The sequence below is a fragment of the Vombatus ursinus genome, unplaced genomic scaffold (assembly GCF_900497805.2).
Source record: "Vombatus ursinus unplaced genomic scaffold, bare-nosed wombat genome assembly UNPS02014826.1, whole genome shotgun sequence".
NCBI classification, from domain to species: Eukaryota; Metazoa; Chordata; class Mammalia; order Diprotodontia; family Vombatidae; genus Vombatus; species Vombatus ursinus.
In genome coordinates, this window is record NW_020954604.1 from 5,059,886 (window position 1) to 5,084,969 (window position 25,084).

At 36.0% G+C, this 25,084-nt stretch overlaps 1 protein-coding gene across 5 annotated transcripts in view; it reads right to left on the minus strand.

Annotated features, from left to right (window-relative positions):
* Positions 1–25,084, minus strand: part of CD2AP (CD2 associated protein) — a 165,979-nt gene that overhangs the window by 59,224 nt on the left and 81,671 nt on the right. For all 5 annotated transcript variants that reach the window (XM_027838415.1, XM_027838412.1, XM_027838413.1 and 2 more), the window contains 3 exons: positions 17,316–17,420; positions 5,920–5,956; positions 1,740–1,802 (listed from right to left, as the gene is read on the minus strand). In XM_027838415.1, the coding sequence (XP_027694216.1) occupies positions 1,740–1,802; positions 5,920–5,956; positions 17,316–17,420 (205 nt within the window). The remainder of the gene's footprint in view (positions 1–1,739; positions 1,803–5,919; positions 5,957–17,315; positions 17,421–25,084) is intronic.

A 25,084-nucleotide genomic window follows, 5' to 3' on the forward strand; every position in this document is an offset into this window, starting at 1 on the left:
GAAAGATTGTACATTGGGCATGGGGTAGAAATGACAGTGTGTGCAATCTGAAAAAGACAGGAAGGAATAGGATCAAGGGTAAATATAGAGAGGCTGGCTTAATGAGGTCCATCTCTTCATCAGAGATTAAGGTAAGGAAGAGAGAGAGAAAATGATTTCAATGAGAACAGGGGGAGAAAGAAGGAACTCAGGGTGAATGGCTTCAATTTTTTCAGTGAAGTATTACAAAAATGTTGTCTGGGGACGGGGTGGGAAGGGAGGGTGTACTACGTGAGGCATAAGAAGGTTTGACACTGCTATGGCGCATAGAATAGAGATGCAATTAAGGAGCAGAAGAACTATCTCGTTTAAGGCAAGGCCCAACTGAGATGCAGTAGCATAATTTTGTAGTGGACTCAGGCAGGGCAGGTTTTCAACTTCTTCCAGTTTCATTCAACAACATTCAAATTCAAACAGAAGCAAAGAAGGCAAAGTAATCCAGAGTTAAGGTTTGGACAAGAGAACAAGGGATTCAAGAGTAAAGGACAGAATCAGTGTTGAACTGGTTCACCAATAGGTCAACATAGGGAATCAAAGGGAGTATAGTCAAAGCAAGGGTGATAGCCCAGGAGAGCACTGAAGAATGGAGATACTGTAGATCACAGTGAAGATGAAGAACAAATTCAGGAGTACTAAGGCAAAGGGAGAGATAAAAAGATGACCAGAAAAAGGAATTTCAGAGTTTTTAACATAGAAGTGAATACTTGTAGATGACAGCAAGTTCAAGGGTACAACCATGCTTGTGTGTAGTTGAAGTAGAATAGAGAAGTAGATCATGACAGTTGAGTAGACTAAGGAACTGGGAAGTTATAACTTGAGGGAACATCAATAGGTATGATGAAGTTGCCTAACATGAAGAGAAGAGTTTTAGAATAGAAGGGAGATTATGAGACATACACTAAGAAAGAAAGAGAAATATCCTGGGGACCGACATACACCAGGTCCGAGGACATGGACTGGGTCCTGCTGAATAATGGCAATAGTGGGAGCACCTTGGAAATAGCAATAGGAGTAAAGGTGTATTACAACTTCCCAAAGGACCAGAGATTTAGGGTGTATGAAAGAAGGTATAAATAATAAACAGAAAGCATAGTGAGAGATATAGTGTCACCCAGGGGGAGCCAAGTCTCACTGACTGCCAGAAGACAGGAAGACCAAGAAAGGAAGAGGTCCTTAAAGAACAAGAAATTTATTAATTGTAGAGTGAGAGTTCCAGAGATCACAGTGCAAAAGGCAGGCTGATATGGAATATGACAATAACGGGGGGGACTGGGGTGGGTATTAGCATTAAAATGGATGGAACTGAGAGAACCAACAGCTGAGGCTGGGAAATGGGTTTTTTTCTTTAGCAATCAGAGACTTGGAATCACAAAGATGGGGAGAATAAAAGGAATATGCTAACCACCGGGAAATTAATCTAGGCAGAGTATTAATGGATAGGAAGAATGTTTAGGCAAGTAACACAGGTGGTAACAACAGCCTAAGTCTTCTGACTATTTTTTTTTTTTTGCTATAACAATCATCAAAAAAGAGATTCTACCAAATCATAGGAGGTATCACAACCGAGATCAGTGTTTTAGTCTCTTAAACTAGATTAAGCTTTCCCAATCATCACAAAAATTCCCACATTAATTAAATTAAAACATTCTTGCAGTAGCAACTTCGCCAAAAAACAAACGAACAAACAAACAAAACCTTACCCTTTTCTTCAAGCCTGGAAGAAAAATACTTCTTCTCTAAAACTGTAGGCTCAGGCTTGGGAGCTAAAAGAAAAAACAATAGCACCTGACATTTTGCTGGCTTTTTATAACTGTAAAACATAATAACAATTCTTTCTATACTTTGTAATGAAAAACAAAAGTTGAACCTTTAAGTAACTAAGGATAGATAGAGGGTATAAGGGAATATCACTAGACCAACAAGCCAGAATACCTGGGTTCTATCTAGTATTGGTAGATACTATCATTTAATAAGTCACTTTTTCTCTCTGGGTCTTAATTTCCTAATACATATAATAAAACCATTGGACTAGCTGATCACTAAACCCTCTTCCAGTTTTTTAGCACTCTGTTTCTACGAAAGTGATTTTGTTCTTCGAAACTGAGTTTCACTATTCATATACATTATTAGAGGTTTATGTAGAGGGAATTTAAGGAATAATATTTCTTAAACAGTATATCCCATCAAGAAATAAATTACACAATAATTCTAAGAAACATTCATTAAGTCAGAACTTAATCAGGGCACACAAGAACCTTCTGAAGAATTCATTTCTATGCCCTCAATTTTTGTAACTGTAAATTAGTGGGTTAACTTTGGCCTCATTAATCCTTGCTATAAAGAAGATATAAAGAAGATTAGATGTAGCAGCCCTGAGACAATTTGACTGAAAAGGTAGAATAACCAATAATTCATATAATGTATCACAAAGATTTCCAGAACATGGCTTGCATTCAAAACCAACTATGGCAATCATTTTCATTTCCTTAAATTCTAGAAGCCTAATTTGTAAAACCATTTCTCTCCTTTTTAACTGGTTCATAGTATTACAGAATTAGGGGACTCAAAGACGATCTAGTCTAAATACCTTGTTTTATAAACAAAGTACCTAATTTTATACTGTAAATTAATAAGTTAGCATTCTGATTTATACATGAATTTCTATTAAGTTTGGTAACTGTGCTTAGTTCTACAGAGCCTAGTCAACTCTGGATAAACAACTACTAAAATCAAGTTTTTAACACACAAACTGAGGATGGGATCTAAAATTTATGCCAGCTATATTAAGAAAAAATATATAGGAAAAAAAAGAAAAAATACATAGGGAGGACAAGTCTAAATAAACAGCCAAGTGGCCTTGATCTGACTCTCTCTCTCTCTTTGCCAGTGCTTAACTATAAACTCTAAGCCCTCTATCTTAAATTCAGGTGCTTTCTCTACAATGCCACAATAGCTTGTTTGTCGCATGAGGAAACAAATCTTAAAAGTTGAGAAAAATATAAACTAAAGAGAATGACATGTGTGTGTTTTAAAGCAGGTTCATCTTTAGTTATAACTTCATGTTCCTCTTCGCCTTACATGATTCAGAGCTGAGATTTCCTATCTCTGCCTGTGCAAGTCATATCATCAATTCTGCCTATGCAATCATATCATTAGTTCTTTCCCTTTTCTATTCTGACTTACCTTATTTCCTGGATTCCTTTTTTCTGACTGGCATTCCCCCCCCCCAATCCTTGTAACTACCCAGGTCTTACTTTCTCTATACCTTCTCTGTTCTTGGCTTTATTCAAGCCTATCCTCCCATACCCCCCACGTCCTTCATGAGAAGCAACAATCCCATCCAAGTTTATCATTAGCTTACGCTTCATCACCAGTGCTACAAGGATGATAGCTAATGGAGATAGTTCCAGGTTAAAAGTAGTGATGGAACAAAGAACACAAAGACTGGACTACGTATAATTGGCAAATCGAAGTCTTAAGGCAAGGCTGAAGGAAAAGACTTGAGAGTCTAGAAGATCTATGTTCAAGCTAGGTGATGAGGATTTCCAAGTTCCTGTGCTGCAACACTTACTCCTCATTCCCATTAACTCTTAAGAAATGGGCTACAACAAGAGTTCCTCTTCCACAAAGAAATGTCTTGGCATTTGGGGAGTAGAGTGACTACCATCCCTTCTGACCTTACAAGGCACTCATGGCAAAATAAAGTGAATGAACTAAATTACCTAAAAAGTTCTTGTTGTGTTTAGTTGTTTTCAGTTATGTTCAACTCTTTGTGACCCCATTTGGGGCTTTCTTGGCAAAGATACTGGAGTGGTTTGCCATTTCCTTTTCCAGCTCACTTTACAGATGAAGAATTGAGGCAAACAGAGTTAACTGACGTGCCCAGGGTCACACAGCTATTAAGTATCTTAGGCCAGATTTGAACTCAGGTCTTCCAGATACAGCACTCTACTCACTGTGCCACGTAGCCAGTCCAAAAGTCCTATCTACCTCTTTATTTCTATGATTCCATATCTAGTAGGCTAGCCTATTCAACACAATATGATTTTAAGGACAAGGAAAAGGTTCCAGTTCCAAAAGAATCATCCTCCACCTACTGGCTATCTGAAATTTCTGTAACAGGAAATATATCTATCGCTGAACATTTACAGATCATAGTAACTTAGAACTATAAGACATGTTGAGTCACACAGTTCAATCCACTGATTTCACAGAGAAGGAAACAGAGGCCCAGAGGTGAACTGATTTGTCAAAGATCACATAGGTTGTGTGGCAAAGCACATGGAACACAGGACCTGAAATCAGGAAATGTGTGTTAGATACCTAGTTCTTAAAGACACTTAAAAGATATGTGACCATGGAGAAGGCACTTAACCTCCTGAAGTCTCAGTTTTCTCATCTGTAAAATGGTGGTAACAGTACTGCCAACTTTATGGGGTTGTCATGAGAAAAGTGCTTTATATACCCCTAAAGCACTCTACATGTTTTATTAGCATTACTAAGTAGCAAAGCTGAAATTGAGAAACCTAGATCCATCAGTCAAATTCCATGTTCTCTCTACTATAATATTTACTGCTGTTTATCCTTCATTCTCGAAGAGGACCATGACATCAGGGAGGTGATGCCATGACATGCAAGTGAATTGGATTTAAGTGAAGGAGGGCTGTGCAAAGTCACCAGCCTCACTTTCTCCTCCAGAGCCATCTGAGGCCAGTGGCCAGATATGAATCAGGACAACTAGAGATGGCCCAAGATGCTTTGAGAGACCCTTGCCCTTTTAATTTTTCTTTTGGTGGGGGCAGACTCTTAAGGAGTCTGAATGTTAATGAGCTATTGGCTAGATTGTAAGAATCTGAGCCTACCCATGCCCTTTGAAGCTAAGGTCTTTAACAGGTCTCAGTTTGACTGAGGCAGCACCCATCTGCAGTGATCAAGGTTTAATAAAAAAATGAGGCAAAGAACTGCCCTCTTTAATAAAAAAAAAAGTAGATCTGGGATGGGAAGACCCTCAGGGTTTCTGGTCACAACAGAAACAACTGTTATTTATGTTCATTCTGAAACAATCAGGGCCCAAATAGTGACCAATTAGGGTTTGGTCTGGGACCAGAATGATTTAGGGTTAAGGCTGGTCTTTAGGAGAAAAACAAAACAAAACAAAACAAAAAAAGGTTCAGTGATTAAAATTTACATTCCCTATGGGCAGAGCACAGGCAGGTAAGGGTGTGATACCCTGTGTGAAGAGGGAAGAAAGAAAAGAGAAATACATACAAATACCATGGCTTACATTACTTGGACAAGTTTGGAAATTTAAAACACAATACCAGAACTTTTCTTGTTTTGTCAGAAGAGGTAGAATGTCTAAAGGGGAGTGTGGAGGAAGGGAGGAGAGGATGGACAAGATGTCATTGAGAAAGAAATATAAGCACAAAGGTGGGGCTAGAGACCATAGGAAAAAAATTTCACTTTCAGGATAACATTGTTCCTGGACAAATAAAAGATATGCCTAGTACTAGTTCATATTCTGTTTGGTATCTTATTTGTAACTGTTAAAGACCTAAATATTAAAGATATAAGACAAAGTATTATAGGCTAAATGCCATGAGGCAAAGAGCATGCACCACTGGACTTCAGAAGCATCACTGTCCATCACCAAGAAACAACATCTGCAGTGGAGAAAGCCTGGTGGTGGCAGAGGGTCAGGGAAATTTTGAAAGTATCTAACTAAAACTCTCAAATTTTCTACATATTTTTCAAAGATTCATTGATTCTGCTAGAGAACATGAAAGAACAGAAATAATAACATTTTTATTAAATTCATATCCTATCCCTTTGATGTTTCATACCGTATTAGTTGAAACAGAGTAATATGTTTTTACATACCTGGACCCTTGGAAGGGAGTGGTGGCTTCTTTGGTTTCTGTTAAAATAAATTGGTAAAAAACATATTAGTACATGACCTTTTAAATAAAAAGTCTGAACAATTCTACCTATTGTCAGAACTATATAAGCAAAGGGGGGAGACACAAAGAGGGGAGATAAGATGGTGATGAAAGGAGAGACAAGCTTGCTCAACTGGAGAGCTCCTAAAAATTAACAACAACAACAACAACAACAACAACAAAGGCACAGTGAGAGCCTGCCACCTGGAAATTTTATCCCTGGTCAAAAATCAGTTAAGGCTTTCAAAAGTTATTATTAGGGATTATAAGCAAAGAAAAATAGGAAAGAGTAGAATCGAAATGCGACCTTGTTACTTTCAAGTCAACAATCACGAGAATAGTGGAACAAAAATGCTATTACTAACTGCATTCTGAGTTCTTAAAATTCCCAAGTACTACTTCATCTACTGAGAAGATAACAGTATTTCTTGAAATATCAATGAGATTTCAGCTAGGGTAAGAATCCTAATAATAACTGGCAGCATCTTACCTCTAGCATGAAGTAAATATAAATATAATCTATATTTAAAAATATGTAGATTTCATAATATCATAGCAACAACTAAATTAAAAATGGAACACTAAAGTTTTTATTCAAAGTAAATGCTTCAAGAGTGCTTTAAAAAAAGTTTAAAGCAAAAGGCCAGATTTCTGTTAGGTCTACACAAATCTCCTGAAGCCCTTAAGCAGACCCATTTTCACAGGTGCTTCACTAAATTAAAAAAAAACAAAATAAACCTACAAAAATTATGGACAAAAATCCCTTTGCTCCATGCCAATTCTGGCCCATTTGATAATTCCTTCTCTCCTACCCTTCAAAAAAGTTTTATGAGCATTTCCTGTTGTCCTCCAGAATACAGATTTCAGTATGTGGCATTTCACTCAAGTGGGATAGTCTGACTAAAGAAGTGAAATTAATCATCTATCTCCGTTTTTCTTTTTGTTTCTCAGACACTGACATATCAATGGATTTTAAAAGGAAAGAAGATTCATGAGATATATGATACATTATAAAACAAAAGGGCATAGAGGATGGATGGCTTGCCTTGATGTTAAGAAGAGCTGGGTCCCAAATCTAGCCTTTGACACATACTGGCTGTATAACTCTGGGATAGCTACATAACTCTCAGTGCCACAGGAAACTAAGACTCTTAAATTACAGCTCAGGTGCAGGGTTGTGATTTTTATAGGTAAATGAGCTTCCCTACAGGGAGTCTTCTGCAACCAATGAAATTATGTGTCAAGTTAAAAAAACATAAGAGAGAACAGTTGAACTGATTCAGGCATTAAGATAGGGATGGGGGGGAGATATAGCCAGTGCAGGGTGATGATCTGGAAAAGAACTGAGAGCTGAAGAAACTGGGAGACACAGTGAAAATGAAGAAAAGGGTTAGGGATCATAAAGTAAACATGGAATGATAAAAAGTTATGATCAGTTAAAGAAATACCAGAGTATATGACTATGTAAGGATAGCACCTGTGAGTGATGTTAAGATCAAGGGTATGACCATACCAATGGGTAGCTAAGATACAATAAAGAAATAGATCATGGGAACTGAGTAGATTGAGGAATTGGGAAGTTAAGGTATTTGAGGGAGTATCAGTATGTAGGTGGAATGTAATGAGGGGAAGAATTTGAGTAAAAAGACTCTGAGTCAGTCTTGACTGTTACTTGAAATAACAGTGGAAGAAAAGAGAAATGTCCTAGAGGTAGAGTAGATAATGGACATCAGAATTTTTATCACTGACATGAATAGCATCAATATCAGCAGAGAAATTATTGAATGATGGTGATAGAGGGAGAAACTGGAAGCTGCAATGGAGATCAAGGGATATTTTTGAGTCCCCCTCCAGGACAAGTGAATCGAGATTATGCAAGAAAGCGCAACCACAACTAAACCACCAGAAAGGATCTAGGTATCAGTGAATGTCAGAAAATTGAAAGAATGAGAAAGGAAAAGGGTCAAGATGAAAGCAAGTTTGTTAATTATGAAGCTGGAAATCCAGAGAACTTAGGAAAAGGGGTATATAGATATGGAGTCTGATATTTGTGGGGTAGGATTAAGAAGGATAGGAATGAGAAAGTGGGTAGTTGGGTATAGGGAAAAGGATGAAGGGTTCAGAATCACTGGGATATAGAGAATAAGGGGGTAAGAGGATCCTAGCCATTGAGCAATGAGTCCAAGTACAATAATCATTTGAAACTACCAACAGTATATCACTGTGCAGGAAATTTTTTTCCCCACCATACCTTTTATTGCTTATGAAAATACCAAGGCAATTCCTTGGACAAAATTAGGTAGTCAACAATTTGATGTGAGTGTCATATTTCAAATCTTATTCTCTTTCCCCCACTCACTGATAATCACTGCCACCCTATGGTCTAAAACCTAATCCACCATCAAGATTGGAAAATGAGTCGATGGCCATATAAGTGAACTTGTCAATGTGTTATCTTCATCATGCATTTGCATTTTAAACCTTTAAGCCTTATGAGTGGTCTCCCCCATTAGAATATGACAGCAGGGATGGTTTTACTATTTTATTTGTATCTCCTGTACTTTGAATATAGTAAGCACTTAAATGCTTCATTTACTCCATGTGGAATTTTTAAAGCTTTATGGCTCCTTCCTAAACTTTGCAGTCTTCTTACACCTTATGCTTCTAAGTATTGTATAATCATGTAGCAAGGTGGTACAGTGGACTGAGGGGCCTGGAGTGAGAAAGACTCATTTTCATGAGTTCAAATCTGGCCTCACTTAACCCTGGGCAACCCTGTTTCCCTCAGTTTCCTCATCTGTAAAATAAGCTGGAGAAGGAAATGGCAAACCACTCCAGTATCTTTGCCAAGAAAACTTCAAATAAGGTCACAAAAAAGTCGGACATAACTGAAAATGACCAGACTATGATCTAGCTATTCTAACCCCTATTTGCAGTTCCTCAAGAATAATATTCCAATGTTTCACATGATTGTACATATATAACCTATATCTGACTGCTTACCTTCTCAGGGAGGGAGTAGGGAAGGGGGGACAGAATTTGAAACTTTTAAAAAATTGTTTTAACAAGTAATCCAGGAAAAAATTGTGTGTGTGTGTGTGTATTTATTTTAAGAGAATGATATTCCATCTTCCCCATTCCTTGTCATTCTATTGCCTTTCCCCTATTCGTGAAATGCTTTCCCTCCTCACCTTTCTTTGTCTCTCAAGTTTCTCTGGGTTACTTTAAGACTGAGATCAAGTCCAATCTTCCACAGGAGAACCTTCCTGGTCCTTCTATCTCCACTACTGGTGCCATCCCACTGAGATTACCTTTCATCTACTTTGTATATATCTCGTCTGTATGTAGTTGTGTGCATGTTATTTTCCCAATTAGAATTAGAGCTCCTTTAAGGTAGAGACCAATGATCTTGCCATTCTTTATATACTCAAGAGCTTAGCACAATGCTTCAAATGAAGTAAGTACTTAATAAATGCTTTGTGACTGATGAAAAACTAGTTAAGGCATCTGTATGAGAGAGCACAAATGAGTTGATTTAAAAATCAAACAAGGTGTTGGCCAAGTTGATAGCTATTTGTAAAGTGCTTTGCAAACATTAAAATGCCATATAAATGCTAGCTATAACCATTACTGAAGTATGAATTTGCCAATGAACCGCCAAAAAAGTAAATCCTAAAGTCAATTTTGCAGAGTACCACAAGAGGGTACTATTGCTCATTTTCCTCTTTTAATGATTTTGTGTACATATACACATCTGATAAAATCTAAGCTCCCTGATTTCAGGGACTGTTTTACTTTTTGTCTTTTAGCTTACCTGTATCTTATCTATTTAGTTTTTCCTTGTAATTTGTTATCCATGCTCAACCCCTTATCTGTGAATGTATCATCATAACTCTTCTCTAGTCCCTCTTCTCTACATTCCCTTTGCTAGTAATCTCATTACTACCCATAGTAATTGTCATCTCTATGCAGATGATTCCCAGATCAATAATGCAGTTAAGGTCTCTCTCTTCTTCTAACTAAATGTCCTATAGATATCTAAAACTCAACATATCTAAAAAAGAATTCATTATCTTTCCCACAAAATCTGTCATTCTTTTTCAAGATTTCCAGATTTCAGCTGAGGGAACCATTATCCTCAGACTGAATTTTGGAGTGGCAAAGCCAACAGAAATGTCAGGGTAAGGCATTTTTCTAGCCTAAGACATCATAGGAGGCTGGTAGCAAAAGACCTGTGACACTGGGGCAGGGGCTGGCCTGGAACTCACTCAGCAGAAGCACCAGTGACGGAAGCACTCAGGCCAGAGACGAATGCGGGTCAGACAATTGGTCACAAAGAAATTACAGGGACCCTTTGTCGGCATTAGGTTTAGCTGGTATTGTTTGGCACCTTTACTGACCACAGATCTGGGTCATATTTCCAGAAAGAGGGCTTGTGGTTCATCACAAGAGAGTAGGGGCCTTGGTTGCAGTTCGAAGGCAGAGAGAACACTAGGACTTGTGGACACAGGAAAGCAGGGTACCTGGTAAGAGTTCCAGTGACAAGAGGAGTGCCAGAGCTTGCAGGTACAAAGAAGCAAAGGCCCTTGGATAAAAACCACAGCACAGACCAGGAAAGCAATGACCACACGTCTATTCAGATCAAACCGTCTTGGAAGCACCAAAACTTTGAAGACCCCTAGATCTAGCTCTGAAAACAGCAGCATGAAAAATCCTGAATCTTCACACAGTGCCTCCAAACTCCAAAGTGAACAGAGCCCAACATTAACATAAAGTTTAAAGTCAAGAAATAGGCTGGAAAAATAAGCAAAAGACAAACAAACAAACTAACAAAACTTCACCATAAAAAGCTATTAAGGTGGCAGAGAGGGCCAAGACACAAACTCAGAGGATGACAACAAACAAAGATGACTACAAAGTCCCAAAAGGCAGAGGCAGGAGAATGCAAAATGGGAACATATCCAATAAGATTTCCCAGAAACGAGTGGTAGAGGAAAAATTGAAAAAAAAATTATGAAAAGAACAAACAGCTTGGCAAAAGAGGCACTAAAAATAATACTGAAGAAAATACCATCTTAAAAAAGCAGTGCTGACCTAATGGTAAAAGAGATGCAAAAATTCACTAAATGAAATAAATAACTCTTTAAAAAGGAGAATAGGCCAAATGGAAAAAGAGATACAAGAACTCACGGAAGTAAAGAACTCCTTAAAAGTCAGAATTGGGCATATGTAGAAAAAGAGTTTTGCTCACTGAAGAAAATAATACCTTAAAATTTAAAGTCATTAAAATTTTAAATTAGATTAAATAAAAATTAGAAAATTAAAAATTGTAATTCAGCAAGTGGAAGCTAATGACTCCATGAGACATCAAGAAATAATAAAATATCCCAACTGATAAAAGGTCAAAGGGTATGAACAGGCAATTTTCAGAAGAAGAAATTAAAACTACCTATAGTCACATGAAAAAATGCTCTGAATCACTACTGATTAGAGAAATGCAAATGAAAACAACTCTGAGGTACCATATCGCACCTATCAGATTAGGAACATGACAAAACAGGAAAATGATAAATGCTGGAGAAGATGTGGGAAAACTGAAACATTTATGCATTGCTGGAGTTGTAAATTGATCCAACCATGTTGGAAAACCATTTATAACTACGCCCAAACGGTTATAAAACTGTGCATACCTTTTGATTCAGCAATACCATTACTAGGTCTATGTCCCAAAGAGATCATAAAAAAGGGAAAAGGACCCACATGTACAAAAATATTTATAGCAGCTCTTTTTGTGGTGGCAAACAAATGAAATTGAGGGGATGCCCATCAACTGGGGAATGGCTGAACAAGTTGTGGTATATGAATGTAATGGAACAGTATTGTGCCATAAGAAATGGTGAGCAGGTGGACTTCAGAAAAACCTGGAAAGGCTTGCATGAACTGATGCTGAATGAAGTGAGCAGAATCAGGAGAACAGAGTAACAGGAACATTGTGCAATGACTAATTTTGTTACACTTAGCTCTCCTGAGAAATGAATGCAATAATCTAAGACAATTCCAAAAGACTCATGATGGAAAATGTTATCCATATTCAGATAAAGAACTATGGAATCTGAATGCAGATCAAGGCATACTATTTTTCCTCTTTCTTTTGTTTTTTTTTTGTTTTTTCTTTCTCATGGATTTTCTTTTTGATTTGATTTTTCTTTTACAACATGAGTAATGTGGAAATATGTGTAATATGATCATACACGTATAGCCTACATCAGATTGCATGCCATCTTGGGGAGGGGGCAGTGAAGGAAAGGAGGAAAATTTAGTACCCAAAATCTTACAAAAGTGAATGTTGAAAACTAAGAACAAACAAATAAATAAAAGTCAAAAGAATAAAAAAAAATAGAAGAAAATGTCAACTATCTCACTGGAAAAACAAGTGACCTGGAACATAGATCCAAGAGAGATAATTTAAGAACTATTGGATTATCTGAAAGTCATCAATAAAAAAGCCTAGACATCAAATTTCAAGAAATTAAGAAGAAAAACTACCCTAGAATTCTAGATCCAAAGAGTAAAATAGAAATTGAAAGAATCCACTGATCATTTCCTGAAAGAGATCCCAAAATGAAAACTCCCAGGAATATTATAGCCAAATTCCAGAACTCCCAGGTCAAGGAAAAAATATTGCAAATAGCCAGAAAGAAACAATTCAAGTATTGTGGAGCCACAGTCAGGATCACACAAGATTTAGCAACTTCCACATTAAAAAAAATAGAAGGCTTAGAATATGATATTCTGGAAGAGAAAGGAGCAAGATTATAACCAAAAATAATCCACCCAGTAAAACTGAGTATAATCATCCAAGGGTAAAAGTTGAAATTTAATGAAATAGAGGACTTTCAAACATTCGTGATGAAAAAACCAAAGCTGAATAGAAAATCTGACATTCAAACACAAGACTCAAGAGAAGCATAAAAAAGTAAATATGAAAGAGTAATCATAAGGATCTCAATAAAGTGAAATTGTTTACATTTCTAATTGGGAAGATGATACATCTAACTCCTAAGAACATTATCATTATTAAGGTAGTTAAAAGGTGTTCACATAGAGAGCATGAATGTGAGTCAGTTATGTTGGAATGATCTACAAAAATATGAAAGGGTGAGAAAGAGGGATGTACTGGGAGAAGGTGGAAAGGAGAAGTAGAATGGGTAAAAGTTTCTCTCATAAAAGAGGGACACAAGAAAAAGCTTTTACAACAGAAGGGAAAATCAGGAGGAGAGTGGCAAGCAATGGTTAAACCTCACTCATCAAAATTGCTTGAAAGAAGAAAGAATATATATACACACACCCAGTTGTGTATAGAAATGTAACTTACCCAATAGAGAAATAGGAGGGGAATGGGATAAGAAAAAGTAAGCAGGGTGTAAAGATAATAAAAAGGAAGAAAGATTAAGGAAGGAAGTGGTAGAAACAAAATAAGACTTTTGAGGAGGGGCAGAATAAAAAGAGAAAAAGAAGCAGAAGAAAAAGGAGTGGAGAGAAATACACAATAATCATAACTGTGAATGTGAATGTGAATATGAATGGGATAAGCTCACCCATAAAAAAAAAAAGCATAGAGCAGAATGAATTAGAAATGAGAATCCAATAATACGCTGTTTACAAGAGACACATTTGAAAGAAAAAGACACACACAGAGTTAAAATAAAGGGCTAGAATAGAATCTAATATGCCAGCTGAACTAAAAAAAGGCAAGGGTAGCAATCATGATCTCAGACAAAGAAGAAACAAAAACAGACCTAATTAAAAGGAAAAATCAGGGAAACTATGCTTTGCTTTAAAAAAAAAATACTACAAACAATGAAATAGTACAAAATCTTTTTTATTATAGCAGGTTTCTCTGATAAAGGTTTCATTTCTCAAATACATACTGAATACAGAACAGAGTCAAATTTATAAAAATAAGAGCCATTCTCCAATTGATAAATGGTCAAAGAATTTAAACAGACAGTTTTCAGAAGAAGAAATGAAAGTTATCTATAGTTATATATAAAAGTTTTAAATATATATATGTATGTATATAGTTATATATTACAAATGTTCTAAATCGCTATTGATTGAATAAAGCATATTAAAACAACTCTGAGGTACCACCCACACCTAGAAGAAATGACAAATGCTAGAAGGAATGAGAGGAAAACAAGTACATTAATGAACTGTTGGTGGAGTAGTGAACTGGTCCAACCACTCTAGAGAACAATTTGGAACTAGGCCCCAACGGCTATAAAACTGTGCATACCCTTTGACCTACCAACACAACTACTACGTCTGGACCCTAAAAAGATTAAAGAAAAAGGAAAATAAAATATGTACAAAAATATTTATAGCAGCTCTTTTTATGATGGCAAAGAACTAGAAATCAAGGGGATGCTCATCAACCGGAAAATGGCTTAATAGTTGCAGTATAAGATTGTGATGGGGCACTACTGTGTTGTGGGAAATGCCAAGGGAGGTGGTTTCAGAAAAACCTGGTAAGACATATCTGAACTGATGCAAAATGAAGTGAGAAGAATTGGAAGATCATTGTGAACAGTAAACAGCAATGTTGTAATAATGATAAACTGCGAAACACTGGGCTACTCTGATCAACACAATGATCCAAGACAATTCCAAAGGACTTGATGAAAAAATGCTATCCACCTCCAGTGAGAGCTCTGATGAACTCCTGAGTGCAAACTGAAATATAATTTTCTCATTTTCTTGATTTTTCTTCCTTTTTATTTTTTTGCAATATGGCTATTATGGAAATGTTTTCTGCATGATTTCACATGTATAATTGATATCATATTGCTTGCCTTCTAAGTAGGTGGGTGTGGGCATGGGAGGGAGGAACTCAAAATTTAAATACTCAAAATTGGAACTCAAAGTTCAAAAAGGGAAAAAAGAAACTTTAAAACCAAATAAATAATAAATTTGGAAAAAGAAATTAGATGAACTGTTGGTGGAGTTGTGAACTGGTCCAACCATTCTGAAAATCAATTTGGAACTTTGTCCAAAGATCTCTAAAACTGCATATACTTTGACCCAACAATACCACTAATAGGCCTACACTCTAAAGTTATTAAAAGAAAAAGGAAAAGAAACTACATGTAAAAAATTTATGGTGGCAAAGAATTGGAAATTGAGGGGATTGCCCATCCATCAGGAAAAGGCTGAATAAGTTGTGGCATTTGATTGTAATAAGAGTATTATTGTGCTGCAGGAAATGACAAGGAGGGTGGTTTCAGAGAAACCTGGCAAGACTTATGTGACCTAATACAAAATCAAGAGATAAGTACTGAGAGATCATTGTACATAGTAACTGCAATGTTGTTAAAAGATCAACTGTGAAAGACATGGTGCTAATCCAAGACAGTTCCAAAGGACTCATGATGAAAAATGCTATCCACCTCCAGAGAGAGAACTGATGAATTGATTACAAATTGAAGTAAAATTTTTTCACTCTATTTTTCTTGTCTTTTTCTTTTTTGGGGGAGGAGGGGGGGTGCCAATATGGAAATGTTTTGCATAATTTCACATGTATAATCGATATCACATTGTTTGGCTTCTTAATGGGTAGAGAAATGAGAGGGAGGGAAAGAATTTGGAACTAAATTTTTTAAAAATAATATTAAAAATAAATCTTTTTTTTTTTTAAAAGAGAAAAAGGAAAAAAAAAAGAAAAATATCGCCTAAATTCTTAGTGGAACTGGAAGTCATCAGCATACTGTGTCTTAGTAGAAGAAGGAAGATTATTGCTAGGGAGGGGAAAAGAAGTAGTTTTTTTAAAAAGGATTTAATAAAGAACATGCCACAGAGGATTTGTTTTTTTAAAATAGTACAACTAGTGGGGAAAAAAAAGACCTAATTACTAATACAAAGCATGTTGTCAGCAAAACTCTGAAACTGCTACATAACATAAAAGTTTGAAGTTTTATGATATGCATTTTACTTGCAATTTCATTATATAATTAGTATTTACTAAAAATCATAAATACCTTTGAATTTTTAGACTTCTAAGTTGAGACTTTATGACAACATTTTTAAGTATTTCAAGAAATAATATGATGCATAGACTATTAGTTCATAGACAATAAGAAAAATAAGCTGAAAAATAGAGTATCAGATTAATCAATCAACAAATATTTATTATGCACCTATATGCCTGTCACCATGCTAGGGACTGAGAATATAATGCAACGAATAAAACAATCCCTACTTGTCATGAGCTTACATTCTAATGGAATGGAGGAAACAAGCACATATAAATACAAAGTTAATAAATATATACAAAGTAGACAAAAAAAAAAGATAGTTTGGGGGAGCAAGGGAATTGGCAGGATCAAGAAAGGCTTCATGTAGATGATGGACTCCTGAGCTGCAACCCAAGGGAACAGACTATTAAAACAGGGGTAACAAGGGTAAGGAGGGAATACACGTTAGGCATGAGGGAGGGTCAATGCAAAGGCTTGGAAAAAGGATATAAAGTGCTGTGTATAATATACTGAGAAAAGCAGTTAGTGGACTGAAGAGTGTAGGAGGGGGATTAATGTCCAATGAAGACAAAAAAGGGTGCGACCAAGTTGTAGAAGGCTTCAAAAGCTAAAATTGAAGCCTTTATGTTTTATCCTAGAGGCAATAGGAAACCACTGCATAGGAATTAGAACTAGGAAAGACAAGAGTCCAGTACAATTCCTTACTTTACAGAAGAAATTTGAAGGAAGATTTTAAATGACCTTCCCCCAAGGTAACAAGTAGAGTCTGGATTCAAACGTAGGTCATTAGACCGCAAACTAAGTACTCTTTCCAGTATGCTTTTATGTACACTTGGAGAGGGAGAGAGAGAAAAATAGAAAGAGAGAGAGAAAGAGAGTCTGTGTGTACAAAAGCACTTAAGACTCAAATAACTTGGTGTGAAGCACATTCAACTGATGCATTTTTTTTTTTTATTTAGGCAATTGGGATTAAGTGACTTGCCCAGTGTCACACAGCTAGTAAGTGTCAAGTGTCTGGTCTGAGGCTGGATTTGAACTCAGGTCCTCCTGACTTCAGGGCTGGTGCTCTATACACTGTGCCACCTACCTGCCCCCAAATGATGCATTTTTACAAATACTGACCGTGACTAACATTTCAAAACATAATTTAAACAAATATATAAATCCAGCAGCTTCACATTATTCATTCAATTTGACAATGCAACATTCAATGACAATGCAACAACATGTTCTTTAAAAAATGCTGGCAAAATATCCATGTTTTAATTGAAGAATTATAATCAACCAAGAACACTTTACTTACTGGAAAGTCCTTATCTTGTTCGTGTATCTGAATAGCAAAGTTGTCTGGAAACACTCCTTCTTTACCGTTAAGTTCACCTTTCCACCATCCTACTTCTCCAGTGTCCTAAAATTAAAGGTTACTTATTACTCAAAACAACAGTAACTGATCAAGCTGAAAAAGAATATACAACTTAATAATTCAGTTCTTTTATTCAACCTTATCAAGTTTTATAAATAATTGCACACATCCTACATAGAAAATGATCAAATCTGAGATCTTGCTAAAAAATATTAGTATTACTATAAATGGTACTTATTGCATAACTAAGAGTTGTTTGTTTCTATTGTTTTTAAAGGGCAAATGATGATAAACAATAAATTCACTAGACTAAAAGAAACCATTGCCTATTTAAGTATCAAGAGAAAAAGAGTTACTCTATGAACAAATAGTTTGATCAATTTTCTATTATTTAAATTACTAAAATATTTCCCAAGACCAATGTTCATGAACAATTTTTTCAAATGTAGGAATTAGCACTATTAAGTAACTTTAACAATTTATAAGACTTGTCTTCCTCTAAAGTCCCTTTTAAAATTAAAATTCTAAAAAATCCCAGAATAGAGGTCATTAAGAAATTCCAAAAGTTCTCCTCAGGTCCTCCATTTTTCCCATACCTAACACATTCCAGGCACATGGGAAAAGTTATTTTAAAACAAATAGAAATATTTGAATGATAGTTTAAATGCCGGTGCATTTGAAAACTCTTACTTCCAACATACTATGTCAATGGCATTCTTGTTCACTACACATAATCCATCCTTCTAGGCAAAGTGATATTTTAAAATGGCTTAGCAATAACAGGAAAGTAAATGAGAAATAAAAATATATAAGAATATATGAAAAATGAGAGGAAGCATTGTAACAAATTAAACAGGCAAATATTCAACAAAATCACTTAAGACTAGTCTTAAAAGTCCATTAATCTGTCACTTTAAGATACAAAAAGTGTTACACAAACATTACTTGATTGAAACCTCAGAAAAAAAGACCTTGAAACAATAATTATAAGTTCTCATTTTACAGGTGAAGAAATTATGGATGTTACCTTAACAAGGTTAAGTTACTTGTTCACAGTCATTGAGCTAGTAAGTATTGGGGGTAACATTCTGATCCAAGTCTCTCCTGACTTCAAGTCCAGGACCCTCCCTTTCTACTACACCTTGCTATTGCTCATTTCTGTACAGAAGAAGACACAACTTGTATGTGGTATATATAAAGGTACATAACCCTAAGTACACAATGCTGTCTAGATCCAGGAGGGGAGATATGTAATATTAAAGAGAGATTTTTTATTTGTAATTGCTACTCATAATATGCTAGTAGGATGACATAAAAAAACCTAAACCAATAAAGACAAATCCAAATGTTATATCTTTACTTCCCTAACTCATAATCGAAATCATTGGAAAGGCACCAAAATTGGGAGTGGCTAAAAGGAAGCAATAAGTAAAGCCTAGGATTTCTGACTGGATTATTCCAATAATACATTTAAGAGCTTTTGATGATAGCAGGTAAGGAGAGAATATTAATATTACCTAACAACAAATAAGAAAAAAGATCTAAGAAAATACATGTTAAACTTCTAAAGAATTGGATCACTGAGAGAGCAGGAAAAAAATAACCCGTGGTTTCAATGCTGTGTGCATCACTAAGAAATATTAATAGTTAATTATCTAGATGACAGGAAACTAATTCAAAAATATGTGAAAGTATTTCAGCACAACTCTTTTGCAACAAAACGCAAATATACCGTATGTGGCAATGTCTTAATTCATATTTGACATTATCTACTTGCCTAAAATCTTATTTTAAAAATTATCTTAAAATAATTTTATTGACAAATAGTAAGTACACACAAAAATTATAACTAGCTATAAATAGCAAAGACTTAAAATGGTTCAAATTTGCTCCTTTTTAATGTTGCTTCTTACATCCATACCTTCTAGTGGCACATTCTCTGCCATGGAGTAGATCCTAAAGAATGGCATGATTATTTTACACTATTGAGTTTATGCTCTCAGTACGTGCACAAAATTATGTACCTTGGCTCAAAGTTAACCACAGAACTCTAAAACACAGATATAGAGAAATTAACAGAGGCAACAATGTACCCGAAGGAGGTAAGCAGGTAAGAAGACATGATCATTAAGTTCAATGCAAAAGCAAAGTCCAGTAAACAAGAAGGCAACAGCACTAATGATGTTAATAGACAAATGCATAGTGTGAGAGAAATAATTGATTGCAAACTAAAAGTGACTTCATGAGTCAACAGTTGGAAAAGAAGTTTAAATCTTAGGTAAAACTAATCCGTAATGATGGTAGTATAACGGTTACCTCCTACTAGGATAGGAGGAGAGAAATGAAGTCAAGAGGCAAGATGACAGCAGAATATTCTGGAGACAGTGCAAATGAAGGAATGAGAAAGGTAGGTAAGTATTTAGTGTATGAAAATACTATAAGGGATTATTAAAATAATATCACTATAAGGCGGAATATGTTCTTATATAAAAATAGGAAGTTTTTGTTTGTAATAGAATATTATCTTCCTTTGATAGTGGTTTTAGAGGGTACAGTGGTGAAGAAGTGTTGGCAGGTGGCAAAAATAGGGAATAAGAACTTAACGGTGAAGTCAAAGGAAGATTAAACAACAGATACAAATGCCTATGAACAAAAGGGACTGAAAAATAAAGAGAATAAGAAACAGAAAGACTAAAAGAGACATAAAACTAATAAATGATATAACTGAGAAAAGTAAATCTATAGGACAACTTCCTTTAAGGAAATGTAATGACTCCCCCAGCAAACTCAATAATACATGAAGTGATCTTATAACCGCCTAAACAGGTAAATTTCACATTATTTAAAAATTCACTTCAATAATACTGGCATTCAATTCTTTTATATATGACTTTCTAGGAATGCTTCTCTTAAACAAAGCAAGGCAAGAATGACACGGTCCATGTTTACTTTGATTCAAAAGGAAAATAATTGCCTCCAGTCACCAACTATGGATTGGTTAGAAAGCTTAGTTCTGCTCTAGATGGCTTCTTTGTATCAATCAAGAGATAAGGCAGTCAAAATCCAGAACACAGACAAAGTCCACAATCTAAAGAAACTCCACAATGTGAGGAAACAAAAAAAAAAAGGTAATTGTTCCATTATAACCTAAGTTTGTTTATAACACAGTTTGTTCAATTCATTAATTCATTCTATCTTCTTCTTTTTTAAAGCTAGAGAGGATGAGAGAGAGTGGGTCTCCCTTTCTCATCCAAATTGAGAGGTACAGGGTCTACTCATAGGCCCAATTCAATCTGGTCAACATTGGAGGTCTGACTGTTTCCAACCTGAATTGGTTTGTCTTTCCTAGAGGAGCCTGATGCCTGTCCTCCACTCCTACTCTGGAGGCTCACCATACTAATGCTGCGCAGAGACTCTAAATCATTTCAGCCTACAGCAGATCATAATCTCTAAGCTTAAACTATCCACCAGTTTCAGTCTCTCTAGTAGTAGGGATAACAGGTATGTGCCACCAAGCCATTATTTCTTTTAAAGTATTGTGAATTTCAGAAAGACTTATATTTAAAATTAAGAAATTATCCAAAGCCAAATACAAATAGTATTTTCATCACTAATGATTTTGGATTAAGTCCACCACAGATATCAGATTCTATCAATAAAACCCTATTTGGGATTTCTTGACAAAGATACTTAAGTGCTTTGCCATTTCCTTCTCCAGTTCATTTTACAGATGAGGAACGGAGATAAATAGGATTAAGTGATTTGCCCAGGGTCACACAGCTAGTAAGCATCTGAGGCCAGATTTTAACTCATGAAGATGAGCCTTCCTAATTCCAAGCCCAGTGCTCATTGCACCCCCTAGCTGCCCTAATAGCATCATATATCTATGTAATTTCCAAGAAAGCCATGTCCAATATTATTAGTCAAGTCAATACTTAGGTGTTTCTGATATGTATGGTACTGCACTATGAATGATAAGCAACAGAGATACAATTAAATAACAAAGACTTAGTAACAAACAGCTAATAATATAGAACAGTTCAACACGTATAGTAGCATGTAATGGCAGCAAGGGAGAGTTCACAGTACTCTCAGAAATTTGAGATTAGAGAAAGCACTTTCAGCTGGAACGTACAAGGAACATGAAGGAGATAGCACCTGAGTTGGGCCTTGAAGGAAGGGCAGTGTTTCAATCAGCTAAAAGAGGAAAGGAGTCTATTCCAGGAATGTGTAAGCAAAGGTGAGACAAGAACTAGCAACAAGAATAGTCCAGTCTGTTTAGAATGTTGGTACATGAAGAGTAGTAGTGCAAGTTAAGGTTGGAGAATTACACTGGAGTTTGTAGTCAGCTTTGAATGGCAGAATTAGGAATTTGTATGGAGCAAGCAAACTAAGTAAGAGGCGAATGTTTAGTTGAAAACTACTGGGGCACTGCAATAAAATGGCTGCACTCTATGGAGAAGGCACAAATATGAGACAAAATGCAGAGGACAAAGCCAATGGGACTTAGAAACTGACTAATGAAAAGAAGGGAGAAAGCAGGAAAGTTAAGAGTCAAAAATGACTGTGAGGTTTAGAAACTGGGTTATTGGAAAGACTGTGGTACCACTAATTTTAATAAAGAAGTCAGACAGAAAGGCAAGTTTTAGGGATAAATTAGTTTGGTTTGGGATATGCAAAGTTTAAAGTAATAGTAGTGGGACAGAGTTGGAGATACGGGCAGCTGAAAAGCAGAATGAGAACTCAAGGTAGAAGTGCTATTCCTTGAACAAGACATGCATTTTTCCAACATAAGGCATTTTCATTGATTGTCCCCTATGCCTGGAATGCCCTCCCTCCTCATCTCCAACTCCTGAGCTTCTTCAATTTACAATTAAAATCTCATCTTCAACACAAAGCTTTTCCCAATCCCCCTTAATTCTAGTGCTTTCTGTTCCCTATGTTGATTATTTCCAATTTATTTTGTATATAGCTTGTTTGTATAGAGTTTGCGTGTTATTTTCTCCATTAGCTTCCTGAGAGCAAGGACTCTCTTTTTACTTTTATCATCATTATTATTATTATTTTAATCTCCAGAGCTTAGCACATAAGTGCTTAATAAGTATTTATTGGCTGACTACCTTGGCTGATAAAAGTAGATCGAGCATGGCAGGCTATAAAGAGTACAAGTAAATGAATTAATGAATCAACAAGCATTTTAACCAACTACTACATGCCCTGCACTCAAGCTTACAATCTAACAGGAGAGATCAAATCAACAAACAAATTTATTTAAGCACCTACTAAGTGCCAGGAACTCTGTTAAGTAAGCCCTGAGGATACAAATAAAGATTTAAAAAAAAAAAACCCAGAAAACAAAAAACAGCTCTCAAGGCACTCACAGTCTAGTGGAGAGAGACAACATCCAACCAACTCTGTGCCAACAAGATATATACAGGATAAATCAGAGATAACCACAAAGGAAAGGCTTTAAGGGAGATCAAGAAAAGATTCTTGCAGAAGGTAGGATTTTAGCTGGGACTTGAAGGTAGTTCTTTAATTTTTTGAAAGTCAGCAAATAGTGATAGTAATGAAAAAGAAAAAACTCAAAGGAAAAATTATAAGATATGCAGAAGAGCCATAAGGATATTTGCTGACAATATAATGGTATGCTTAGAAAATCCTGTTGTTTGTCCTTCATTCTCCAAGAGGACCATGACATTAAGAAAGTGATGCCATGACTTGCGTGTGAATTGGATTTAAGTGAGGGAGGGCTATGCAAAGTCACCAGCCTCACTCTCTCCTCTAGAGCCATCTGGGTCCAGTGGTAAGGTATAGATCAAGACAACTGGAGATGGCCCTGAATGCAGGGGGAGATAGTGGCCTTTTTAAGTTAAGATCTTTCCCTTAAACAAAAGATCTAGGTAAATGATGAGGGAAAAGGGGGACAAAAGAGGAGTACTTCCGGACCTCAAACTACAGTTATCGCAATTATTTGGTATTGGTTAAAAAACAGAAAAGTCAATAGAATACAGACAAGTTACCAGATTTCTCAGATAATGATTTGGTACATATATACATACATACAAGCAAACACACACGCATATATATGTAAATGTGTATATGTGTGTATGTGTGATTGTGGGTAGGTATATATACCCATACCCACACCAAAAGCTATTTCCCAAATAGATAAGTTGTCAAAGGCTATGAGTAAAACAGTTCAAAGAGAAGAATTGCAAACTATCAATAAGTATATGAAAGAATGTTCCAAATCACTTATTATAAGAAATGCTCATCAAAACAACACTGAGGTTTTTACCTGAGACTCTGAAAATTGGCAAATATGAGAAAAAATGGATATAATCCATGTTGGAGGAGCTATGGGAAGATAGATATATTAATGTATTGTTGGTGAATCAGCATAACCACTGTGGAAAGAATGTGGGATTATGCAAATGGAGAAACTAAAATGTCCATATCTTTTAATCCAGATATTTCACTAAAAGTCTAATACCCACCACAAGGAGGCCACTGGGAAAAAAAATAAAATTGTATAAGTCAGATCTATAACATTCTTTATGTGATCATTATTGGTACTGCATATCAAGAAAAGACCACTGGGAAACATCTTTTGCATAATTTAACAAAATAACTGATGAAAAGTCTAAGAACAATAAAGCAGCACTGAGCAAAGAGAGCCCATTTACCTATGGTGGCTAATAAATCATTTTCCTGCAACAAAATGAAATCAGGAGGAAGGATTCCAACAAGGATCTCTTGGTTTAGGTAACTGGTTTTCTGCTATAACTTGTTGGATCTTCGAAAGGATAGTCACGATTTCCCTTGATGCATTAATGTAGGAACAAGACTGACTGATCATGGCACAGCCCTTCCTTGAGAAGCTGAAATAAGATCTAGAACATTACAATTTTCTAAGACTGTTTGTGCTACATAATCTACTTCAATTTGGAAGTAAGAGGGACTCACTTGTGGCTTTGGCAAGTTTCTGAGTTTCAAGTAAGGGGTTCCTAGTAGCCTGCTCCAATGCAGAGATGCTAATAAAAGACATCAGGAATGAGAGGATCTTCATCCCCTTTCCATATTGTTTTACAGGATTCTGGATGGTAATCACATCTCCATAAGCTAACACCACACCCCAAGATTTGTGGTAGATTCCTCCCCCACTAATCCTACTTATAGTGTGATTAAAGACTGAAACAGGCAGGCCAAATAGGTGATTCCACATGTTCCAAACCGGTTAGGAAGGAGTAAGTCATATTGCCACAAACAAAAATTGTCTTGGGACTATTAGTCTCCAAGGGGTATCAAAAGGGGAAGAGAAGCACTCTGCAGATCATCTAAGGGGACAAGACAACCCTGTTTGGGTAGTGGTAGGCCTGTAACTGACAGACCAAAGGTTGTTTTAACAAGTGCCAGCTGTATTTGTCATTATATGTCAGGTTGCCAAGGAAAATATAATTGGGGATGGTTTAGTTATCAGAGGTGGTGCTATAAACATATACAGTTGCATACAAGAAATGATCACCTTTGGCAATGTTGGAAAACTAAGTCAAGTACAATTCTCTACCTATCCCAGCTTTATAGTAACATTAATCCCTTCTTCTTTAATAAATAACTGGAATGTTCACCCTACTCTTATAGGCAGTGGTAGAATCACTAAATGTCATAAGTAATCTATTTGCTCCTAGTTCAGCAAAGGTGATAGC